Source organism: Cololabis saira, chromosome 7 (genome assembly GCF_033807715.1).
Source record: "Cololabis saira isolate AMF1-May2022 chromosome 7, fColSai1.1, whole genome shotgun sequence".
In the NCBI taxonomy this organism is placed as follows: domain Eukaryota; kingdom Metazoa; phylum Chordata; class Actinopteri; order Beloniformes; family Belonidae; genus Cololabis; species Cololabis saira.
The window spans coordinates 26,458,436-26,484,763 of record NC_084593.1 but is presented as its reverse complement, the minus strand read 5'-3'; the positions used below and the strand labels follow the sequence as shown (position 1 = coordinate 26,484,763).

The window sequence follows — 26,328 nt, the reverse complement described above, 5'->3', positions numbered from 1 at the left end:
AACACACTTCACCAAGCAATCCACAAATGCATGTGTTGCCATCCTGCAAACAACAGGCCATATGTGAACACAATACAGAAAGCCCTTGTCTTTTCTGAGTCAAAGCTCCTTCAAAATGGTGTGAGGCGAAATGAAATGATCAGATGAATCAAAATTTTTATTTTGTTTTAAAAATCATGAATACCGTGTCCTGAGGACTTCAGAGAAGAGGAACCATCCAGTTTGTTATCAACACTTAGTTCAAAAATGTGTATCTCTGATGGTATAGGGCTGCATTAATATCTATGGTGCTGGCATCTTACACTTCTGGAAAAGCATCATTGCTGAAAAGTATGTAGAGGATCCAGAGCAATGTATGCTCCCATCCAGAGGAATATTTCTGGGAAGGTCTTGCATATTCCAGTAAGACAATGCTAAACCAAATACTGCATCCATCACAACTTGGCTCCGCGGAGTCTAAGTGCTGAACTGGCCTGCATGCAGTCCAGACCTTCAATTAATCACTAATATTTGGTCCATAACAAAACCAAAAATCCTGCAAAGAAGGCCCAGGACTGTTGAGCAGCGAAATCCCTGGATTCCTCTCGTAAAACTCAAGTAACTGCATGGTGTCCTCCCTTCCCAGACATTTACAGGAACTTGTTAAAAGAGGCGGGGGTTAATAATGTAAACATCACCTTTTCTCAAACTTTTTGACATGTGTTATTGCCATCAAAATAAAAAACTATGTATTCCATGAAATGGCAAAATTTCTTAGTTTCAACATCAGATATATTCTGCTTTATTGGAAATCAAATGTGGGTTTAAAAGATTTTAAAATTGTTGGATTCTGTTTTATTTTTGCATTTAGCCAAGTGTCAAGCTATTTTTTCAAAAGAGAGTTGGATAATGAGGATTGTTTTTCAGTTCTAAACTATTTATGGATCAAGAATCAAAAAAAGCAGATAGATGATACTGAACAGGTTAACTAACCTTATATATATTCAAAAAAGTAAGAAACAATGAGTTGGGGCTATGCCATAAAAGTATTATATATTTGATGGCCAAATAGATTTGTGTGAAATCAATGGGTTTCACGATATAACTATTTCATATGGTTAAAATTTAAAAAAAAGAAAACTGCAAATTTCCAAATGACTATGGCTGAAAACAACAGTGTCATTCTAAAGACCTCTAACTCCACGATTTATCAACCAGAAGAAAGTACAAACAAAACCATGCAAAAGAGAGTATTTTAAATGTCAATTATAATTTTTAATACTGGACACTACACAATAATAAAAATAATAATAATAAAAAAAAGATCCATATATCCCTGGAAAACTAAGAAACTGCCAAGTGGAATTTACAGAAACTGAATTTGAAAACACATTTGGAACAGTATAAAATAGTAATTATTAATATTATTTAATGAGACAACACATGTGTTAGAAGTCATCGAACAGTTGCTTTGTAAGAGTTTAACGATGATATGTTCTTACCTCAGGAGAACCATTAACGTATTCGAATGGATCAGCAAAGTCTGACGGACTTTTCTTCATAGTCTGGTCAGCAGGGAGCGTGTTGTCATTGTAAGATGAAACAAACTTAAAGTCACTGGTTCTGGATCCTGTTGTCAGGTAGGCGTCATAATTGTAAGTGCTGCGTAAAGTTCCTGTGCCATCAACATCTGCGTAATTAGGAGGGAGATAAGCACCAGGGATGGCAACTGCTCCATCAAACAATAGTCTGGGTTTTCTTCTATGACAAAATCTCACACCCAAAATGATGATGATGAAGGTCAGAAAGAAGGTGGAGACAGAAACCAGCGCGATGATCAGATAAGATGTTAGTTTGGAATTCTTCTCATCATAAGAAATATCCTTCAGTTCTGGCACCTCAGCCAAGTTATCAGAAATCAGTAAATACAGCGAACATGTGGCAGAAAGAGAGGGTTGTCCGTTATCTTTCACTGCTACAATAAGATTCTGTTTCATGTTGTCAGATTCTGAAATGTCCCGCTGTGTCCTGATCTCCCCACTGTGGAGACCAATACTGAAAAGTCCAGGATCAGTGGATTTGATGATATGATAGGACAACCAGGCATTCTGTCCGGAATCTGCGTCCACTGCTATCACTTTGGACACCAGAGAGCCTCCATGTGCAGCTTTGGGGACCAGCTCGGTCATGAAGGAGCTGCCCTCTGGGGCGGGGTACAGTATCTGAGGAGAGTTGTCGTTCACATCTGATATAAACACACTGACGGTCACGTTGCTGCTGAGGGGAGGAGATCCGTTGTCTCTGGCCATCACGTGAACTTTAAAACTCCTGAACTGTTCATAATCAAACGATCTCACAGCGTGGATCACCCCCGTGTCTCCATTAACAGATACATAGGAGGACACCCGGGCACCGTTCACCTCACCAGGTAACAGAGAATAAATCACGGTACCGTTTTGTCTCCAGTCGGGGTCTCGAGCACTAACGGAACATAAAGTGGAGCCAGGTTTGTTATTTTCAGTCACATATGCGCTGTAGGACTGTTCCTCAAACACAGGTGGGTTGTCGTTGATGTCAGCTACAGATAACTGAACAGTTTTAGAAGAGGACAGAGGTGGAGAGCCCTCATCAGTAGCAGTGATTGTAATGTTGTAATCAGACACTAGTTCACGGTCCAGTTGTCCTGTGGTCACCAGAGAATAATAGTTTTTAATGGAAGGAACCAACTTAAAGGGGACGTTTTGCTGAATGGAGCAGCGAACCTGTCGGTTATTCTCAGAGTCTCTGTCCTGCACATTCAAGATTCCCACCTCTGTACCAGGTGGTGTGTCCTCTGATATGGGATTGGACAGTGATTTCAGACTGACTACAGGGGCGTTGTCGTTTACGTCAGTGATAGAAATTATTACTTTAGCATAAGATGAGAGCCCCAACCCATCCTTCGCCTGTACGCGTATTTCATATGATGTTGTCTTTTCATAATCCACATCACCAATTACACGTATGTCTCCAGCTTTAGTGTTGATACTAAATGTCTCCGTCACATCCTCAGTAACATGTCCAAAATCATAAGTAACATCTCCATTAACTCCCTCATCAGCATCAGAGGCCCTCACTGTAACCACTAAAGTATCTACAGGAGAGTTTTCAGGCAGACTGACCTTATAAATGTCCTGGCTGAATACTGGTGCGTTATCATTAGCATCCAACACAGTGACGTGGATGACTACTGTACCTGATCTCTGAGGAGAGCCGCCATCTAGAGCTGTGAGGACCAAATCAATGTCCTTCTGTTTTTCACGATCAAGCTCCTTATCAAGAACCAGCTCTATCATGTTTCCATCAGCAGCTAAAACAAAGTTATTATTTGTCTGTAGACTATATTGTTGAACTGAATTTTGCCCCACATCCGCATCGTGCGCACCGTCTATCACAAAGCGAGCTCCCCTCATGGCCGACTCACGGATTTCCAGATTGATCAATTCGTTCTTAAACTTCGGTGTGTTGTCATTAACATCTTGAACATGAATACTGACTCGTTTGACCTCGAGAGGATTCTCCAGCACCAGCTCCAGCTTTATGGTGCACGAACCTTTCTTGCCACAAAGAGCCTCGCGATCAATCCTTTCGGCCAAAATCAGCTCTCCGCTGTTCACGTTTATGTCACAGTAACGTTTATCAGTCTCCTCGCTATCAATACGAGCTCTTCTGGTTGAAAGTATCCCCGCCTGCAGCCCGAGATCTTTGGCAACATTTCCAATAACTGATCCTCGTTTCATCTCCTCTGGGAAAGAATAGCTCATGTCTCCATACGCGACATGAGACCAAAGAAATAACAAATAATATCCACACGCATGAAGAAGGGTCATTTTCCAATCCATCGTTACTGAGGAATAACCAACGAGAAAATTAGCAGAGAAAAAACAGAAACCACGACAGGGACTGCAAATACGAGATTATAGACCGCATCTAGACAGAAGAGCACAAGAAAGCTTGTCCACTCCAAAGGTTAGAACTGAAATATATTAATCTTGGTGCACAGCGCCACCGTGAGTTAAAATAACCTAAAGCGATGAGATTTTATGGGAGGCTGTATACAATTTCTAAAATAAATTGAATATATTGTCTTTTAGCATCTAACGAGCTTGGTTGTAAATTCAGCATCTGGGAGAGAATATATGTACATTCTATATTGACAATAATGTAATTTATAATGTAACCCTCTACAAAAAATCTCCGAAGAGACTGAAATCATGAAAACTAATGCCATAATGAAATCCCTTTCAGGGATTCATACTTCTAAATTTGAAGCATCATATCTAGTCTGGAAAGGAAAGTCATGCATCTGACACAGCAGTCAGTGGATAAAAAACCTTTAAGATTTTTGTGTGTTATTTTGTTAAAAATGCGGAAGAACTGCTCACGGTGAGCTGCAAACACACGATGCAGTGGACTGAATCAATCTCCTTTTCAAAATCAAACTTAAGAAAAACAATTATGACGTATTTAACATGTTGAAAAATACAAAGTGCCGTAATCTCTGACACAGTAACATTTGCATCACAATTCAGATGTTTAGTTAACATGATGATGCAACGTAATGATAACCTTGTCAGGGCAGTAAATCAAAAGATCTAGGAGTCTGTCAAAGGTAAGAAGTAAAATTACTTCCTACTTTGTACAAACAGAGAAAGAAGCCACATTTTCATCAACAGGACCGAACATGATGCTTTAAACCAAGGATTTAGTGGAAAATGCTAAATTACAAGTAGAGAATTTGGAAAGTCATGTCAATCAATCAAAAGGGGGAAAATAAACAGCAACAAAAAACAAGAAAAAAACATGAACATTGATTGAAGTCCCCACACAAATTTGTTTGACCTGATCGAGGGAAAGATCACTGCTTAAGTGCAAAGACTTCATGATACTTACAAAAAACCTTTCCTGCTTTATGAAGAAAAAAGTGATGTTCTTTCAAGTTGAAAGTGAACAATACAGTCTAATGAATTTCTTAGAAAAGAAAGATTATGGATTCCAAAGTCAAAATTTGGAGTGGATAATGATTAATAACAATTCACAGTTTTCTCAGTAAAAGTCCTTTATCTGAAATAGCCTAAAAATTAGAAGGCAAACTACAGTGTGTGTATATATGTGTAGTTCAAAATCACTGAGGTCAGTGCATGCAGCGATTAACCAGGTATGAAGTGATTGCACACAGTGGTATTCTGGCTGCAGTGATGAGGAAGAATTCCCAGTACATCACAAAAAAGCAGATTGAATGACTGCCACCAAACATAAGACACAAGCAGAAAGACATCACACCCCAGTGCAGACGTGAAGCCAATAACCTTTCCGAAATTCCAGCATACTAGACACAGCATATTTACTATCACCTAAAAAACACTTCATGGCAATAAAAACTTATGTACATGCAATAAAGAGACCAAATTAAATAAAATTCTATCTAAATTAAAATCAAACACCACCAAGTAGACTTAACCATAAACATAAAAACACTTTATCAATGATGCCATCAAGAACCAGCATTGCATTTGTGAATGATCATGGTCAAGCTATATGGAAACACAACTTCCAAGGCCAGAAAGGTGGAGGAAAAAAACGATATTTTCGCATGGAAACAATTTTTACGTAAAATAGAATAAAAATAAGACACTGTCTAAGGAGAGAATAAAAACTAGGTGTCACATACTTAATCTTCCTGAAAGTCACTCCCAGATACATTTAAGAAAGTAAATGTAATACTATAATTGTTGTGGCTTTTTATAGATGTACTTCACTGAAAAAAGCCACTGAGAAACAATAGTATATCAGCCACAAAAGCTTAGCATTAAAGTTTCAGGATCAAAATGACATGAAAGAAATCAAGACATGCCTACACACCAATGATCATTACAGTTTGGGAAATGCCCAGAAGTAAATGAAAGCACATGTGGTTAACACACTTAAAAAACATCACATTGATCAATGTGTCGTACACAAAACTACATATTACAAAAGGTTCTATTTAAAAACTTATTATATATGACAGACATGATGATGTTATTATTATTATTATTATTATTATTATTATTATTATTATAAGGGTCATCTACAGTTTAAACATTTAAGCCTTTCCTCTGCAGCAACACCAGTTAACTTGCTGGGACTAAAAGGGAAAAAGACGAGAAATTAAAAAAGACTATAGGGAAAAAGACTAGAAAGGATAAAGAAAAGTAAGCCAGCTTCAACAAAAGCACAAGTGGGACGGGATTGTCTGGCCACAGGCGTTTGATTCTATTCAAATCTCTAAATAAAATAGATTGATAAATAAAATGAAATAAAAAAATTAATTGAACAAAATCTTACAGCTTATAGTTTTTTAAAAGTGTATGTAATATGTGTTAAATGTATTCATACCTCAGTAAAACCTTCAAGTTGGTCAAACGCATCTGCGAAATCTGACGGACATTTCTTCAGAGTCTGGTCAGCAGGAAGCGTGTTGTCATTGTAAGATGATACAAACTTAAAGTCACTGGTTCTGGATCCTGTTGTCAGGTAGGCGTCATAATTGTAAGTGCTGCGTAAAGTTCCTGTCCCGTCAACATCTGCATAATTAGGAGGGAGATAAGCACCAGGGATGGCAACTGCTCCATCAAACAACAGTCTGGGTTTTCTTCTATGACAAAATCTCACGCCGAAAATGATGATAATGAAGGTCAGAAAGAAGGTGGAGACAGAAACCAGCGCGATGATCAGATAAGATGTTAGTTTGGAATTCTTCTCATCATAAGAAATATCCTTCAGTTCTGGCACCTCAGCCAAGTTATCAGAAATCAATAAATAGATGGAACATGTGGCAGAAAGGGAGGGTTGTCCGTTATCTTTCACTGCTACAATAAGATTCTGTTTCATGCTGTCAGATTCAGAAATGTCCCGCTGGATCCTGATCTCTCCGCTGTGGAGACCAATACTGAAAAGTCCAGGATCAGTGGATTTGATGATATGATAGGACAACCAGGCGTTCTGTCCGGAATCTGCGTCCACTGCTATCACTTTGGACACCAGAGAGCCTCCATGTGCAGCTTTGGGGACCAGCTCGGTCATGAAGGAGCTGCCCTCCGGGGCGGGGTACAGTATCTGAGGAGAGTTGTCGTTCACATCTGATATAAACACACTGACGGTCACGTTGCTGCTGAGGGGAGGAGATCCGTTGTCTCTGGCCATCACGTTAACTTTAAAACTCCTGAACTGCTCATAATCAAATGATCTCACAGCGTGGATCACCCCCGTGTCTCCATTAACAGATACATAGGAGGACACCCGGGCACCGTTCACCTCACCAGGTAACAGAGAATAAATCACTGTACCGTTTTGTCTCCAGTCGGGGTCTCGAGCACTGACGGAACATAAAGTGGAGCCAGGTTTGTTATTTTCAGTCACATATGCGCTGTAGGACTGTTCCTCAAACACAGGTGGGTTGTCGTTGATGTCAGCTACAGATAACTGAACAGTTTTAGAGGAGGACAGAGGTGGAGAGCCCTCATCAGTAGCAGTGATTGTAATGTTGTAATCAGACACTAGTTCACGGTCCAGTTGTCCTGTCGTCACCAGAGAATAATAGTTTTTAATGGAAGGAACCAACTTAAAGGGGACGTTTTGCTGAATGGAGCAGCGGACCTGTCTGTTATTCTCAGAGTCTCTGTCCTGCACATTAAAGATTCCCACCTCTGTACCAGGTGGTGTGTCCTCTGAAATGGGATTGGACAGTGATTTCAGACTGACTACAGGGGCGTTGTCGTTCACGTCAGTGATAGAAATTAATACATTAGCATAAGATGAGAGCCCCAACCCATCCTTCGCTTTTACTCGTATTTCATACAACGATGTTGTTTCATAATCAACATCACCAATTATTCGTATGTCACCTCCTTTATTATCTATGCTAAAAATCGTCCTCACATCTTCAGTAACGTGACTAAAATCATAAGTGACATCTCCATTTACTCCCTCATCAGCATCAGAGGCCCTCACTGTAACCACTAAAGTATCTACAGGAGAGTTTTCAGGCAGACTGACCTTATAAATGTGCTGGCTGAATACTGGTGCGTTATCATTAGCATCCAACACAGTGACGTGGATGACTACTGTACCTGATCTCTGAGGAGAGCCGCCATCTAGAGCTGTGAGGACCAAATCAATGTCCTTCTGTTTTTCACGATCAAGCTCTTTATCAAGAACCAGCTCTATCATGTTTCCATCAGCAGCTAAAACGAAGTTATCATTTTTCTGTAGGCTATATTGTTGAACTGAATTTTGCCCCACATCCGCATCTTGCGCCCCTTCTATCACAAAGCGAGCTCCCCTGTCGGCCGACTCGTGGATTTCCAGATTCATGTTGTCGTCATTAAATCGAGGTGTGTTGTCATTAATATCTTGAATATGAAGACTGACACGATGGAGCTCGAGAGGATTCTCCAGCACCAGCTCCAGCTTTATGATGCACGAAGCTTTTTTGCCACAAAGAGACTCACGATCAATCCTTTCCGTCACAATCAGCTCTCCGCTGTTCACGTTTATGTCACAGTAACGTTTATCAGTCTCCTCGGTATCAATACGTGCTCTTCTGGTTGAAAGTATTCCCGCTTGCAGTCCGAGATCTTTGGCAACATTTCCAATAACTGATCCTCGTTTCATCTCCTCTGGAAACGAATAGTTAATGTCCCCATATGCTAGAGGCAACAGAAGAAGGAAAAAGCAGCTCCACGACTGAAACATGATCAATCCTCATACATGAGTGGTGTAAAAAATGAAAACAAATAAAAGAATAACTCCACAAATCCGTCTGAATCACAGAAAATGGCAAAACGCCTGTAATTCCCCGAGAGGATCCCTTTATCTGGAATAACTATGGGCGTACATGAACGCCAGTTCACAAAGCACAAAGGTATTACCATTCAAACACGGTGTACAGCGACACCGTGAGTTGAGCTGCACAAAAACAGCTACATGAAACATCTGAGAAGTTAAAATACAAATTAATATGACTTATTAGGGAGTTCCAGATTGAAAGATAAAATAAAGTCACACGTGTTCCCTGAAGTTTGCAACTGTAAGGTCATCCACACGTGAGAAGTTACTGTTGGAGATACACATGGTCAAATAAAATATTCAAATAATCAATCACTATTATCCAACCCCTTTATTCATCCCTTTTAACCACAACAAAAATAAAAAAATACACATGGTTCGATCCAGATGTGGCAAACAGCACATTTCCCTTTTTTCTTTAACCAAATCCCATCATACCAGCCAGCCCCTTTTTATTTTCAACAGGTGTTGAAAAATCGTCTGTTTTCCAGATTAAATTACTTAAATATTTGCATTGAATTTTGAAGTGAATGAAGTTTAATTTAATACAAACTCAGAAACAAAGACTTGTTTCAATATTGATTCTGAAAAGAAAAAAAATTGTTCAAATGGGAAAAACTCAACAGAAAGATAAAAGCAAAGTTCAAAGGAAGAAAAGGACACTACATTAACCTTTGTTTGTGTTTTCTCTTGATTTGGTTGGCATCTTCTTTCAGTTCTAAGAAAATACAAATTCCAAGGCAACATATTAGCACTACCCCTAAAAAAAACACCCTGGAAATAAAAACCTAAGATATGTTTAAAAAATAGCAACATCAGCAAACTTCCACGAACGCATAACTTACCAAATAACAGTCCTTTCAAAACATATAACAAGACTCAAAATAGTAATTTATAGTCTGAAACTTCAATGTATGAGCATAACTCACTAAATGCAAAATGTTTCCCGTCATTTGTATTAACATTGTTTGACTGTATCTGTAATATACTCTATTACAGTATCAAACTTACAAAGATGGACCGAATATTTATGTGAAGATTGAACTCTAGACATTGCTGGAGCAAGAAAGCTATCTTTTGTTTCCTTTTTAAATCAGAACTATCATGACAGCCAGTCTGCTTTTAGCTGTAATGTTTCTTGATACGTTTAGGAATTTTACTACAATTCAAATTGAGAACCGCTCATCTGAGATCACATATGAATGCAAGAATCAATTTAGAAACAGGTACAGTAAAACAATACCAAACAACCAAACGACAAATATATTTTAACTTAGAACTGTCACATCCACTCCAGCTCCATACCTGCCTCACTAACCTGCAGCTCCACCTCCTCATGTCACTATGGTGTCTCCAACCTTCCACACCTGCTCCACATCTGCAATCAGCCCTGGCTTCTACTTAAGCCCTCCGCTCCCAGCCAGGCACTGTCAGATTGTCCTTGTGTCAGGCCTGACTTTCCAGCTCTCACCCTTGGACTGATCACCTGTTGACGACCTGGTCGCCTCTCTCTATCATCACCTCAGCCTTCTGTCCCCGACCACGAGTTCTGCCTCTGGTTTCTGTTTGCCTGCTCCCTGGGCTGCCTGGCGATTCCTCTGACTGAACCGGCATTTCAGTTCCTGTATTCCGGCTTCCAGATCTACTCAGCGCTCACACCAGCTGTTTTCTGGTATTCACTCTCCTGCCACTCTGAGCGTTACCATGATCCTGACGACTGAACTCTGCTCTATTGCCTGCTGTGAGGTTGACTTTAATAAAGACTTCTACTGAACAGGACAAGCACAGTTTTTTTTTTTAATTACATAGGATTTTAGATACTGGAGACTACACAAAGCAAGGAAATCCACAAACCCAAATGATTCCTGAAGAACTGAAAGGCTAAAAATAAAGATATTTGTGGAAGAAACTGAATTTGAAAACACATTTGAGACATAAAAAATGTTTCAAACTCAACAAAATAATTCAATGAGATACACCTTTTTTTGTAATTAGTCTACTTGTTTTTCAAAATAGTTTGATAATGATATATTTTCTTACCTCAGGAGAACCATTAACGTATTCGAATGGATCAGCAAAGTCTGACGGACTTTTCTTCAGAGTCTGGTCAGCAGGAAGCGTGTTGTCATTGTAAGATGATACAAACTGATTGTTGCATTATTGAATGTTTTTTGTTTGTTTACATTAAACTACTGAAAATATCTACAAAAAGCATTGAAATTAATACATTACAGCATGACATTCCATTAAAAGTATACTGGCAGCACAATGTTTCACAAAGCTAAGTTCTTTGTATTATTCACGTTGCACTTAAATAGCCTCCTCTTCCCCATTCTTACATACAAAGTTGGGTGTCAGTTTAAAAATGACATACAGTGCTGTTGAGCATGAGTTTGTTGGAAAATGAACAGTTATTTGAATTGTTTTGAAAACACATATGAAACGCAGAAAAAGTGTAGCCCTTTGAAATATATCTCAAGAGCAACCCAAAGAGCTTCAGCACCAAGGAGAGCGCCTTCTCTTGACTTCCATCCATCCATTATCTATACCCGCTGTAGTCTTTGGTCTGCTGGAGCTAATTTCCAGGCGAGAGGCAGGTACACCAGGGACACAAAAAAAAAACCAAAAAAAAACAGAGATACTCACACTCACGGACAATTTAGAATCATCAATTAACCTATTACGCTATTGGACTGTGGGCGGAAGCCGGACTAACCGGAGGGAACCCACGCAAGCACGGGGAGAACATTCAAACTCCACAGAAAGACCCTGCCGCGCCCTGGAATCGAACCAGAAACCTTGCTGCGAATCAACAGTGCTAACCACCAAGCCACCGTGCTGCCCTTCTCTTAACGTATTCTTAAGAAAAAGAAAGAAAACACATCTAGATACGTGGGAAATGTGTTGGTACCCTTGGATTAAAAAGAACAACAAAAAAACTAAATGATCTCTGAAATAAATAAGTTGACAAAAGGTGAGAGTTGGTTCAAAAGAATCATTAAAAAACACAAGTTACTGACACTGCCCTATAGGAATAAATGATATCCCTCAATATGATATTTTGCTACACTACCATTTGAGGATATCATGTGAGTTCTATAACTTTCAATTAGACTTTCACACCTGTAATCTAAAAATTTGACCCACTACTCACAAGTAAACTGCTCCAATGTGAATGGTGCTTTCTCCAGACGAATGACTGAGCTCTTTGCAAATATAGATTTACATCTGGCCTCACAGAAGGCTTTGTCAATTATCTTATACTTAGCCATTCTTCATTGTTTTAAGTTTTGTGGTGTCATTATCCTGCTGGAAGATCCTATGACTTGCAACTGAAACCAAACTTTCTGATATTAGGCCTGTGAAACTGGAATCTGATGTTTTTAATCGAGATGAGACTTCAAAAACTTTACAAAAAAACCCTACCTCAGTGGATGTTCCCGTATCTTCAAAAGGATCGGTAAAGTCCGATAGACTTTTCTTCATAGTTTGGTCAGCAGGAAGCGTGTTGTCATTGTAAGATGAAACAAACTTAAAGTCACTGGTTCTGGATCCTGTTGTCAGGTAGGCGTCATAATTGTAAGTGCTGCGTAAAGTTCCTGTGCCGTCAACATCTGCGTAATTGGGAGGGAGATAAGCACCAGGGATGGCAACTGCTCCATCAAACAACAGTCTGGGTTTTCTTCTATGACAAAATCTCACGCCCAAAATGATGATGATGAAGGTCAGAAAGAAGGTGGAGACAGAAACCAGCGCGACGATCAGATAAGATGTTAGTTTGGAATTCTTCTCATCATGAGAAATATCCTTCAGTTCTGGCACCTCAGCCAAGTTATCAGAAATCAGTAAATAGATGGAACATGTGGCCGAGAGAGAAGATTGTCCGTTATCTTTCACTGCTACAATGAGATTCTGTTTCATGCTGTCAGATTCTGAAATGTCCCGCTGGATCCTGATCTCTCCGCTGTGGAGACCAATACTGAAAAGTCCAGGATCAGTGGATTTGATGATATGATAGGACAACCAGGCGTTCTGTCCGGAATCTGCGTCCACTGCTATCACTTTGGACACCAGAGAGCCTCCATGTGCAGCTTTGGGGACCAGCTCGGTCATGAAGGAGCTGCCCTCTGGGGCGGGGTACAGTATCTGAGGAGAGTTGTCGTTCACATCTGATATAAACACACTGACGGTCACGTTGCTGCTGAGGGGAGGAGATCCGTTGTCTCTGGCCATCACGTGAACTTTAAAACTCCTGAACTGTTCATAATCAAACGATCTCACAGCGTGGATCACCCCCGTGTCTCCATTAACAGATACATAGGAGGACACCCGGGCACCGTTCACCTCACCAGGTAACAGAGAATAAATCACTGTACCATTTTGTCTCCAGTCGGGGTCTCGAGCACTAACGGAACATAAAGTGGAGCCAGGTTTGTTATTTTCAGTCACATAAGCGCTGTAGGACTGTTCCTCAAACACAGGTGGGTTGTCGTTGATGTCAGCTACAGATAACTGAACAGTTTTAGAGGAGGACAGAGGTGGAGAGCCCTCATCAGTAGCAGTGATTGTAATGTTGTAATCAGACACTAGTTCACGGTCCAGTTGTCCTGTGGTCACCAGAGAATAATAGTTTTTAATGGAAGGAACCAACTTAAAGGGGGCGTTTTGCTGAATGGAGCAGCGGACCTGTCGGTTCCTCTCAGAGTCTCTGTCCTGCACGTTAATGATTCCCACCTCTGTACCAGGTGACACGTTTTCAGGTATTGGATTAGACAAAGATTTGAGATATATTATCGGGGCGTTGTCGTTAATATCAATAACTTCAATTATTAATGTTGCAGTTGAAGCCAGCCCCAAACCATCTTTAGCACTTATTTCAATTTCATATAACGATTTCTTTTCAAAATCAATATTTCCAGCCACTTTAACATCTCCGGTTTTCTCATTCAGTGTGAATGCTTGGTTTTCATCCGAAACATGGTCTAATCCATAAGTAACATCCCCATTAACTCCTTCATCTACATCCGTGGCAGTCACAGTGAGGACAACAGTACCCATAAGAGCATTTTCAGGCAGACTTGCTTTATAGACAGTCTGACTAAACACTGGAGCATTATCATTAGCGTCCAAAACGGTGACGTGTACAACTACAGAGCCTGATCTCTGTGGAGAGCCACCATCAAATGCTGTAAGCATTAACATGATCTCTTTTTTGTCTTCTCTGTCTAACTCTTTGTCTAAGACTAATTCACTATATTTTCTTCCACTTCCCTTTGTATTAATATTCAATTTAAAATATTCATTTTGCTGAAGTGAGTAGCCCTGAACAGCATTTTCTCCGATGTCACCATCATGCGCCTCATCCAGAAGAAAACGTGCGCCTTTGTCAGTCGATTCCTGAATTTCTAATTTAAGAAATTCCTCCTTAAATTGTGGTGAATTATCGTTGATGTCTTGAACGTGGATATTAATACGATGTAGTTCTAAAGGATTTTCCAAGACAAGTTCCTGTTTTACGACGCAGGAAGGCTTCTTCTCACAAAGCCCTTCTCTATCCATTCTTTTGTCAACAATCAAGTCGCCTGTATTTAAATCAATTCCACAGTATCCAGTACTCTCGTCCTCTGTATCAATACGGGGATTGCGAGCTTTAGAAAGCATCCCCGATGTAAGTCCCAAGTCCTTGGCGATATTTCCAATTACGGATCCTCGTTTCATCTCCTCCATAACAGAGTAGCTCACGTCTTCGTTAACAGAAAGCTGTACAAGAAAAATAAAAACAATACCGCAGTGCAGCGCAAATGTCTCGGGCCCCATGTTCAGTGTTCAGAGCTCCTGTCTTAAAATAATTCAATAATAAAATGTTTTTAAAAATGGCTTGCAAAAGAGAAATCTACGACCATACACGAGGCAGTATTGTCCACCATGACAAAACCGCAGAATAAGACTAGTTCGCTGACACAGAAGGGAGGAGAATAACTATGCCCTCTTATTTACAAGTAAACACTGACACCAAGAGTATTTGTTGAGGTAAGGCAGTGCATTGCTGTGGAAATATATTTAGATTTTCTTAAGTTTACCCTGCATTATTTACTGAGACAAAAACACAATAATAGCCACTGATCCAGCAGAGCGTTCGCGAGAAACACACTTTACTGAGTTCAGGTTTGATCAGGTCAATTTAAATTATTAGGCTGTATTCAATAGTATAAACCTCTCCTCAGTGTGTTACACAATATTTACCACAGCCACTGACATTACAGGAAGATATGTAAAAATAAAAGCACGTGAAGTGAGTACATGAACCTTTTATCTGATATCAAAATAATCACAAAGTATTTTAAACATGAACCAAAACCACATATTGATTAAAAGCATCTTTATATTTCTGCAAAAATGTAACAATTTAAAAATGTTAATTTTTTAAATTGTAACTCGTAGCAGATATTTACTGCGCGGTCTTGAATGAATAATTAAATACAATGAATTAATCAATCAATCAATAATGTAGGAAACAGGAATTATTTTGTTCAGTTTACATCTCATACATGTCAATCACAAACATGCAGTGGCTTATATCAAGCCAGGAGTAGGCCCAAGTCAAAGCTAGTGAGACATGTCTATTATGATCTGTATATCACAGATGTCATATAGTTTTGTGACATTGTTTAAATTAAATGGTGTTTGCCTTCATAGACTCTGTGGAAGAACACCAAATTAGATTTGGAAAAAAAGGAATACAGAGGCCAGAAGAGAGAGATTTACCACTGGTGGTGGACCCCCACCAAGTAAAGACAAGACCGATGAATTGGCTGACTTGCTGACTGGAATAATAGAGGACCAGCAACCTCTGGATGGCATACCAGATGATGATCATTTGGACAGTGGACATGAAGAACTGAGAAGAAATGGTAAATATACCATATAGTAAGTAAATTAGTTACCTCCTTCTGTACATGATTATTCCACTGTCTGTGTCTATCGTTATTTTTATTTCATTCCAAGGACCATGTGCATTTTGTATCTAACAGTGTCCGTTTCGTAGAGGAAATTATTCTGACCCTGGTGGAAGAGCCAGTGCACAGTGACTGTGCACCCTCCACATCTGGCATGGCATCCCAGAGAACAGATGCTGCCACCACCTTCCAGCAGAGACCAAAAAGGATGTCCATGCGTGAAAAGTTAGCCTTAGAATTTCATGAGCAGAAAAGGAAATATCTGAAAGAAGAGCATGACATGAAAATGAGAATTCTACTCATTTTCTACAGGTCGAATTGGATAGGAAATTAGAAGAGAGATGCATGAGATAGCTTTGTAATGTAATGAAATACGTTGTGAAAATAAAATTTTTTCTCACTTGACAAGAGTGTTAATATTGTAGTCACCACAACCTACATTTTAGAACAGCCTTGGTTGAGTTTCTTATGTAATTTTTCACCACACTATTTATATATGTTGTACACAATAAACACTCTTAAGGCAAAAAAACAAGCCATAATCCATAATAATTCCATGGTTAAATGTATCTTTTTTCTAACTGAAGTGCTGCAATGTGAAAAGCAGCTCTGAGTGCAAGTCCTCGTTGGTTATTTTCTGACACCGGCATGAGCACATCTGGATCATTCTAGTCTTCCATCGGAGGGTCAGGACAATTATGTTACTTCAGGTTGTGCAGAACAGCTGTAGCTGTAGCACCTTGCAGCATCTTCTTGACTCAAAACGAAGTGTATTGCATAAACACTGGAATCGATTTTTCCACACTCCAAACACACGCTTGAACATCCCTCTGGTGCGAATATGAGCTCTGTTGTATCTTTGCTGCTCAGTTGTTGTGGGATGTGGCCAAGGCATGAATAAATAGCAACTGCGCATATCAACTGTCACCAAGTAGTATTCCACTATGTTGCCCTCTCTCAAACTGAGCACACAATGATGAGTTGTGAAAAATCCTTGAATCATGTGTTGCTCCCTTGCAACGGGCAACAATGTTTGAAAACACTAAATTGGGAGTGCATACAGCCTGAACATTGATGGAAAACCAGTTCTTATGGTTTCTGTACACCTCAGCATCAGGAGTTGATGGACACTTTATTTCAACATGACATCCATCTATACAGCCAATCACTCCTGGGAAGTTCCCATATTCCTAGAATCGCACTTTATAGTTGGCTTGCTCAGCAGCATCAGGGAATTTAATGTAAAGATTTCTCAGTTCACAAAAAGCACTGCAGATTGTGAACTATTCTACACACTGTTGCTTCGCTGACACCACACAAATGACCAGTTTCACGATGAAAGGTTCCAGATGCCAAAAATCTCAAAGTGATCAGGGGCCTCATTTAAAATGGACTGCGTAGGAGTCATACTAAAAGTGCACGTACGCTCAAAAGCCGAAAATGCCGGGCGCAAAAAAAAATCCGGATCTATAAAACCGCGTGCACGCAGACTTCCACGTAAGGTTCTCTTTATAAATCACAGTCCAGCTGGAAGGCTGCGCACGTGAATCCGCCTGGTATCCCCGCCCTCTACACGCCCACTTTCTACCGAAAATGGAATCATTTTGCATATGAATGAGCCTGCTGAACATGCGCAGTGGCTTCCTGCAACCTGTTTGGCTTCAGAATGAATGAATGAACGTGTCGAGCCACCGTGCCACTGAATTTCACTGAGATCTGAGATCTAGATGTTGTTGATGAGGAGGAGGACAGGAAAACCACATTATTTTGTTGTCACAGTAAAGTAGAAAAATAAATAGTATAAAATAAAGAGAGTGAGTGGCAGCACGCCGTTGCTGCGCGGAACGCCGTGAGTTCCCCGGTGCAACAGGGGGACACACGTCCCCCCGTCTTTTCAAATCATGTTTATTTTCCCCTTACTTTTTACAGTTTAAAAACTAACGGTAGGCTCAGCCTTAAATTGCAAATTATCAAGACACTGTATGAAAGCGATACGAGAACGGCCCCGCAGCCGTGCTTCACCCCCCCCCCCCCCCCCCCCGCTCCCCCTCCTCCTCTCTCCCCTCAGAGCGGCTCAGGGCGGGTTTATGGTTCTGCGTCACCAACGCAGAGCCTACGGCGTAGGTGCGCGTCGCCGCGTACCCTACGCCGTAGGCTCTGCGTCGTTTTAACGCGGGGCCATAATTTAGGCACCATACACCCGCACGTAAAGGTTTCACGCGCCCGTAAAACTCATATATATGAAAACAAATCTGAGTCCCTTTAGGGAAGAAATGAGGGGCTCCGTGGGGCTCCCTAAACGCAGCCCCTCATTTGTTCTGTCCTAAAGCGGTGAAGGAGGCTCCCGGCGTGTCACCGCGGCTGCAGCTCCAGCAGCACCAGAGTCCTGACTGACAGCTTCACACACAGAGGGACACGATCAGCGCTATTTTATTATATTTTATTATTTTATTATTTTATTATTTTAAGCCTGACATATGTTGTGATATGTGATGACATTATTAAGAGTATGATATGAATCTGGCTTCATTTCACCACCTCACAGCCTGCGTCGCCAGTTCCCCGTGTCTTAAGTAAATTCTTACGGGAGGGTCCTAGTTGCCGTAAAGATAAGCAGATTTTTCGGTTAGTTTTTTCTTTTTAGATCCGAGGATTTGCGTAGAAGGCGGCTTCCGCAACTTTCAGGCGCTTTTTCTGCGCAAGCAAGCTTTATAGATGAGGCCCCAGAACTTGGAGAGAACTGAGTACAGGCCTTCCTCTTTGAGACATGGAGGAAAGTCTAGGCTCAAACAAAGTAATTATCTCCAGTACATCTTCTTTGTACATACGAAAGCGATCTCGGAAAGTTATTTTATCAAACTGATTCAATGGATTACTCCTATCCACAAGTATTTGTCTGGCTGGCCTCTGTAGCCCCTGGTCTTCATTTAGATATTCCAAATACTCCATGCTCCCAAACCATCTGTGCTCCCTTTCACAAACATTACTAAACCAAAATTAAACCTGCCTCTTTGCAGGATTAATATTAAATTTCAATTTAGTCCTAGATTAGCTCTAATCCACCATCTTGCAAATGGTTTTGTTTAATCCACCACAGGCTAAATCTACAGTATGACTATTTTAAGATATGTTTGTGCAAGTGACTTAAAATTAAGCCTGCTCAAACAGCATTTTAGTCATTAGTCTTAAACCTTTTCTTACGAAACCAGGTCTATATTTTCTTCCAATTCCCTTTGCATTAATATTCATTTTAAAATATTCATTTTGCTGAAGGGTGTAACCCTGAACAGCATTTTCTCCAATGTCTCCATCATGCGCCTCATCCAGAAGAAAACGTGCACCTTTGTCAGTCGATTCCTGAATTTCTAATTTAGGAAATTCCTCCTTAAATTGTGGTGAATTATCATAGATGTCTTGAACGTGGATATTAATGTGACGTAGTTCTAAAGCATTTTCAAAAACAAGTTCCTGTTTTACAACACAGGATGTTTTTTTTTTGCACAAAGGCCATCAAGCCTTTCCTGTAAAATCAAGTCTCCGTTATTTAGATTAACGCTGCAGTACATAGCACTGTTATCCGCAGTATCAATACGGACTTTACGAGTGGAAAGTGTACCCAGTTCAAGTCCAAGATCCTTTGCGATATTTGCAATTACAGTTCCTCTCTTCATCTCTTCCGGAACAGAATAGCTCACATCTCCATTGACCAAACTGAGTAAGAAAAAGAAAAGCAAGCCTCCAATGAGGAACAAATGTCCTGTGCCCCATCGTTACTGGAAGAAACAGATCAAATTGTAACTCTAAAACTTAAAGATCAAATATATCAGCGATAAATTCATGATTTCTACGCGTTGCATCAGAATTAGTCCTAATACCGCAGCAGCAGTGCAATACATATACAAAAGGTTCTTAAAAAGGTTCTCGCTGATAACAAAGGGAGGACAAAGGAGGTGACTTCTCGTTTACTGGTACATACTGACACTCTGAGCATTGGTTCAGCTAGAACAAGGTGTTGTATAACTTTGTATATAGGTATTTAAAAGTGCCATGCTTTTCTTAAAAAAAAAAAATACTGAGTCAGAATATAGTTACCCTGACCTGAATTTAAAGATCACAATTTAAACCATTTAAAGTATTTGTGTAATTTTGAAAGGTTGCAAACAGAGAGTACTTCAATGTCTCTTTTTAATATGTATCATCATTTTTCTTTCTTCCCCTTAAAACCAGTGATGTAGCAATAGCTATATGCTGGGATTGATGAAATGCACTCCAGATTTCAGATTTTCAACATATTATTCTTTTTTATCGTATATATATATATCGTATATATATATATCGTATATATATATCATATATATATATATATATATATATATATATAAAATGTCTATATGTCGGCTGTAGAGTTTGACGTAAAGGTGTAAAAAGGATAAAATAGAGAATCCTACCTCTGGAGAGCTAATAACATCTTCGAACGGATCAGAAAAGTCTGAGGGACATTTCTTCAGTGTCTGGTCAGCAGGAAGCGTGTTGTCATTGTAAGATGAAACAAACTTAAAGTCACTGGTTCTGGATCCTGTTGTCAGGTAGGCGTCATAATTGTAAGTGCTGCGTAAAGTTCCTGTGCCGTCAACATCTGCGTAATTCGGAGGGAGATAAGCACCAGGGATGGCAACTGCTCCATCAAACAACAGTCTGGGTTTTCTTCTATGACAAAATCTCACACCCAAAATGATGATGATGAAGGTCAGAAAGAAGGTGGAGACGGAAACCAGCGCGATGATCAGATAAGATGTTAGTTTGGAATTCTTCTCATCATAAGAAATATCCTTCAGTTCTGGCACCTCAGCCAAGTTATCAGAAATCAGTAAATACAGGGAACATGTGGCCGAGAGAGAAGGTTGTCCGTTATCTTTCACTGCTACAATAAGATTCTGTTTCATGCTGTCAGATTCAGAAATGTCCCGCTGGATCCTGATCTCTCCGCTGTGGAGACCAATACTGAAAAGTCCAGGATCAGTGGATTTGATGATATGATAGGACAACCAGGCGTTCTGTCCGGAATCTGCGTCCACTGCTATCACTTTGGACACCAGAGAGCCTCCATGTGCAGCTTTGGGGACCAGCTCGGTCATGAAGGAGCTGCCCTCTGGGGCGGGGTACAGTATCTGAGGAGAGTTGTCGTTCACATCTGATATAAACACACTCACGGTCACGTTGCTGCTGAGGGGAGGAGATCCGTTGTCTCTGGCCATCACGTGAACTTTAAAACTCCTGAACTGTTCATAATCAAACGATCTCACAGCGTGGATCACCCCCGTGTCTCCATTAACAGATACATAGGAGGACACCCGGGCACCGTTCACCTCACCAGGTAACAGAGAATAAATCACTGTACCGTTTTGTCTCCAGTCGGGGTCTCGAGCACTAACGGAACATAAAGTGGAGCCAGGTTTGTTATTTTCAGTCACATATGCGCTGTAGGACTGTTCCTCAAACACAGGTGGGTTGTCGTTGATGTCAGCTACAGATAACTGAACAGTTTTAGAGGAGGACAGAGGTGGAGAGCCCTCATCAGTAGCAGTGATTGTAATGTTGTAATCAGACACTAGTTCACGGTCCAGTTGTCCTGTGGTCACCAAAGAATAATAGTTTTTAATGGAAGGAACCAACTTAAAGGGGACGTTTTGCTGAATGGAGCAACGGACCTGTCTGTTATTCTCAGAGTCTCTGTCCTGCACATTAAAGATTCCCACCTCTGTACCAGGTGGTGTGTCCTCTGATATGGGATTGGACAGTGATTTCAGACTGACTACAGGGGCGTTGTCATTCACGTCAGTGATAGAAATTAATACATTAGCATAAGATGAGAGCCCCAACCCATCCTTCGCTTTTACTCGTATTTCATACAACGATGTTGTTTCATAATCAACATCACCAATTATTCGTATGTCACCTCCTTTATTATCTATGCTAAAAATCGTCCTCACATCTTCAGTAACGTGACTAAAATCATAAGTGACATCTCCATTCACTCCCTCATCAGCATCAGAGGCTCTCACTGTAACCACTAAAGTATCTACAGGAGAGTTTTCAGGCAGACTGACCTTATAAATGTCCTGGCTGAATACTGGTGCGTTATCATTAGCATCCAACACAGTGACGTGGATGACTACTGTACCTGATCTCTGAGGAGAGCCGCCATCTAGAGCTGTGAGGACCAAATCAATGTCCTTCTGTTTTTCACGATCAAGCTCTTTATCAAGAACCAGCTCTATCATGTTTCCATCAGCAGCTAAAACAAAGTTATCATTTTTCTGTAGGCTATATTGTTGAACTGAATTTTGCCCCACATCCGCATCTTGCGCCCCTTCTATCACAAACCGAGCTCCCCTGTCGGCCGACTCACGGATTTCCAGATTCATGTTGTCGTCATTAAATCGAGGTGTGTTGTCATTAATATCTTGAATATGAAGACTGACACGATGGAGCTCGAGAGGATTCTCCAGCACCAGCTCCAGCTTTATGATGCACGAAGCTTTTTTGCCACAAAGAGACTCACGATCAATCCTTTCCGTCACAATCAGCTCTCCGCTGTTCACGTTTATGTCACAGTAACGTTTATCAGTCTCCTCGGTGTCAATACGTGCTCTTCTGGTTGAAAGTATTCCCGCCTGCAGTCCGAGATCTTTGGCAACATTTCCAATAACTGATCCTCGTTTCATCTCCTCTGGAAACAAATAGTTAATGTCCCCATATGCTAGAGGCAACAGAAGAAGGAAACAGCAGCTCCACGACTGAAACATGATCAATCCTCATTCACGAGTGTTGTAAAAATTTAAAACAAAATAAAAGAATCTCCACAAATCCGTCTGAATCACAGAAAATGGCAAAACGCATGTAATTCCCCGAGAGGATCCCTTTATCTGGAATAACTATGGGCGTACATGAACGCCAGTTCACAAAGCGCAAAGCTATTAAACCATTCAAACACGGTGTACAGCGACACCGTGAGTTGAGCTACACATAAACAGCTACATGAAACATCTGAGAAGTTAAAATACAAATCCATATGACTTATTAGGGAGTTCCAGATTGAAAGGTAAAATAAAGTCACACGTGTTCCCTGAAGTTTGCAACTGTAAGGTCATCCACACGTGAGAAGTTACTGTTGGACATGGTCAAATACATTAATCAATCACTATTATGCAACTCTTTTATTCATCCATTTTACCCACAACAAAAATAAAAAAAATACACATGTAGCTTCGATCCAGATGTGGCAAACAGCACATTTCCCCCTTTTTTCTTTAAACAAAATCATCATACCAGGGAGCCCCTTTTTATCTTCAACAGGTACTCAGATATGTTCATTGAATTTTGAAGTGAATGAAGTTTAATTTAATACAAACTTGGAAACAAAGACTTGTTTCAATGTTGATTCTGAGGAGAAAAAACTCACTAAAATGGGAAAAAACTCAACAGAATGATCAAAGCAAAAGTCAAAGGAAGAAAAGGACACACTAACATTTGTTTGTGTTTTCTTTTGTTTTGTTTGCACTCTTGTTTTAGTTCTAAGAAACTACAAATTCCACGGCGACATATTAGCACTACACTTAAAAAAACACCCCAGGAAAAAAAAAAAACAAACTAAGATATGTTTAAAAAATACCAGCAGTATCAACAAACTTAAAAGAAAGCATAACTTACCAGATAACATTAATAATCATTTAAAAACATATAACAAGACTCAGAATATTAATTTATAGTCTGGAAATTTAATGTGTGAGCATAATTTGCTAAATGCAAAATGTTTTCCATCATTAACAATGTTTGACTGTATCTGTAATTTACTCTATTACAGTATCAAACTTACAAAGATGGACTGAATATTTATGCAAAGATTGAACTCTAGACATTGCTGAAGCAAGAAAGCTATCTTTTGTTTCCTTTTTAAATAAGAACAATCATGACAGCCAGTCTGCTTTTAGCTGTAATGTTTCTTGATACGTTTTTGAATTTTACTACAATTCAAATTGAGAACCGCTCATCTGAGATCACAAATGGATCCAAGAATCAATTTACAAACAGGTACAGTAAAACAACATCAAACAACCATACAAACGACAAAGATATTTTAACTTAAAACTGTCACATCCACTCCAGCTCCATACCTGCCTCACTAACCTTCTTCTTCTTCTTCTCTCAGTTTATTGGCGGATCGCAAGCAACTTTCAGGTGCATACCGCCACCTAGCCTCACTAACCTGCCAGCTCCGCCTCCTCATGTCACTATGGTGTCTCTCACCTTCCACACCTGCTCCACATCTGCAATCAGCCCTGGCTTCTACTTAAGCCCTCCGCTCCCAGCCAGGCACTGCCAGATTGTCCTTGTATCAGGCCTGACTTTCCAGTTCTCACCCTTGGACTGATCACCTGTTGACGACCTGGTCGCCTCTCTCTATCCTGGTAATCACCTCAGCCTTCTGTCCTGACCACGAGTTCTGCCTGAGCGTCTCTGGTTTCTGTTTGCCTGCACTCTGGGCTGCCTGGCGATTCCTCTGACTGAACCGGCGTTTCAGTTCCTGTATTCCGGCTTCCAGATCTACTCAGCGCTCAGACCAGCTGTTTTCTGGTATTCACTCTTTTGCCACTCTGAGCGTTACTACTATTCTGAAGACTAAACTCTGCTCTATTGCCTGCTGTGAGGTTGACTTTAATAACGACTTCTACTGAACACTCTGTGCCGTTGTGCTGTGTTTGTGTCCACCACACACCCTTGTAAAGAACACTATAAATGAATGATATATTTGATTTTGTTTCATTCTCATAGCTGTCTGCTTATTGCATTTTCCATTGCTGTAGTATAAGGGCTTTCATTTAACAATCAGAAACTTCCCAGTTAGGACACCAAGCACACAAAACGTCTTAAAATTCAATATTTTACTGCTAAAATGGATTAACCCAAACAATTTGCAGATTTATTTCAATTTCCATGATGAATTAAGATTGGACAATGCTCTAGAAAAAGCTGCAAGATTGAGAGCAAAAAAAATAAATTTTAATAGAATTTGACATTTAAGAAACATAAATTACACGTAGTTCTGGAAAAAATGTAATTTTCAAAACTGTTTGGAAAAACTGTTGGGACTGTTAAATATAAACCGAATGCAATCATGAGCAAAACTCAATCCATATCTTCCTCCCAACCGAACATAACTCATAACTTATGAGATGTTGAAAATGGTGAAAAATATATGATCTAAAGCAATGCATGCTCGCATCCAAAGAACGTATGTTTCAGGGAAGGTCTTGCGTAAGACAATGTTAAACCACATACTACATCCATCACAACAACTTGGCTTCATAGGTAAGGATTCTAGGTGCTGAACCAGAGCTTCAATTAATCACAAACATTTGGTCAATAACAAAACCACACATCCAGCAAAAAAGGCCCAGGACTGTTGAGCAGCAAAAATCCTGCATCAGACAAGATTCCTCTCGTAAAACTCAAATAACTGGTCCTCTAACTTCCCAGACATGTACAGGCAATTGTTAAGAGGCGGGGATGATACACGACATAAGCATCACCCTGTTCCAAACTTTTTGACATGTGCTGCTGCTATCAAAGTCAAAATGTATTAATATTTTCCATAAAATGGCAAAATGTCTCAGTTTCAACATCTGATATATTGGTTCTATTGGGAATCAAATGTGGTATAAAAGATTTGCAAAATGTTGCCTTCTGTTTTATACTTACATTTAGCCAAGTGGTTTTTTTCAAATTAAGTTTTGATTTTGTTAAAAAAAAAATCAGATTCTAAACTATTTATAGCACCAGAATCAAACAAAAGCAGATTATTGGGACCATGTTAAGTCATTGTTGTGCAAAAGGTGAAAAACCGTGAACTGGGATCAGTCCATTGAAGCCTCATGAATGTTATGGCCGAGAAGATATGATTGACAAATCAGTAGCTTCTTAGGGTACACACGTTTCTAATGGTTAGCACTTTCTCCAACTTCCAAATTTAGTATTTTGTTAAAAAAAGTGTAATTTCACACATGTCTAATTCTACCATTCATCCAGTATCAAAAATGACAAAAAAATTAAAAAACAGGACAAGAAAGGTTTTTTTAAATTACATAGGATTTTAGATACTGGAGACTACACAAAGCAAGAAACTGAATTTGAACACATTTGAGACATAAACAATGTTTCAAACTCAACAAAATAATTCAATGAGATAACACTTTTTTGTAAGTCTAATACTTGTTTTTCAAAATAGTTTAATAATGATATATTTTCTTACCTCAGGAGAACTATTACAGGCTTCAAACGCATCAGCAAAATCTGACGGACTTTTCTTCAGAGTCTGGTCAGCAGGAAGCGTGTTGTCATTGTAAGATGAAACGAACTTAAAGTCACTGGTTCTGGATCCTGTTGTCAGGTAGGCGTCATAATTGTAAGTGCTGCGTAAAGTTCCTGTGCCGTCAACATCTGCGTAATTAGGAGGGAGATAAGCACC

The 26,328-nt window shown here is 39.9% G+C and overlaps 2 protein-coding genes and 1 pseudogene across 8 annotated transcripts in view; all 3 read right to left on the bottom strand.

Annotated features, from left to right (window-relative positions):
• LOC133446996 (protocadherin gamma-C5-like) overlaps positions 1-26,328 on the bottom strand; it is a 320,234-nt gene that overhangs the window by 250,247 nt on the left and 43,659 nt on the right. Inside the window, exon 1 of one of the 7 annotated variants that reach the window (XM_061725366.1) lies at positions 20,252-22,614. The exons of 4 other annotated variants lie outside the window; for them this stretch is intronic. In XM_061725366.1, coding sequence (XP_061581350.1) covers positions 20,252-22,609 — 2,358 coding nt within the window. In that variant the 5' untranslated portion in view covers positions 22,610-22,614. Of the gene's footprint in view, positions 1-1,481; positions 3,953-12,273; positions 14,748-20,251; positions 22,615-26,328 lie in introns of those variants that run through there. 2 more of the 7 variants (XM_061725344.1, XM_061725360.1) reach the window with 2 other exon arrangements.
• Positions 6,391-8,842, bottom strand: LOC133447731 (protocadherin gamma-A4-like). Its single transcript, XM_061726459.1, has one exon. The coding sequence runs from the start codon at positions 8,752-8,754 to the stop codon at positions 6,391-6,393; it is 2,364 nt and encodes a 787-aa protein (XP_061582443.1). The 5' UTR covers positions 8,755-8,842.
• On the bottom strand, positions 18,954-19,777 carry LOC133447730 (protocadherin gamma-C3-like; annotated as a pseudogene).

Coding starts and splice junctions, on each gene's coding strand:
- LOC133447731 (XM_061726459.1), bottom strand. CDS start 8,754: ATGTTTCAGTCGTGGAGCTGCTTTTTCCTTCTTCTGTTGCCTCTAGCA.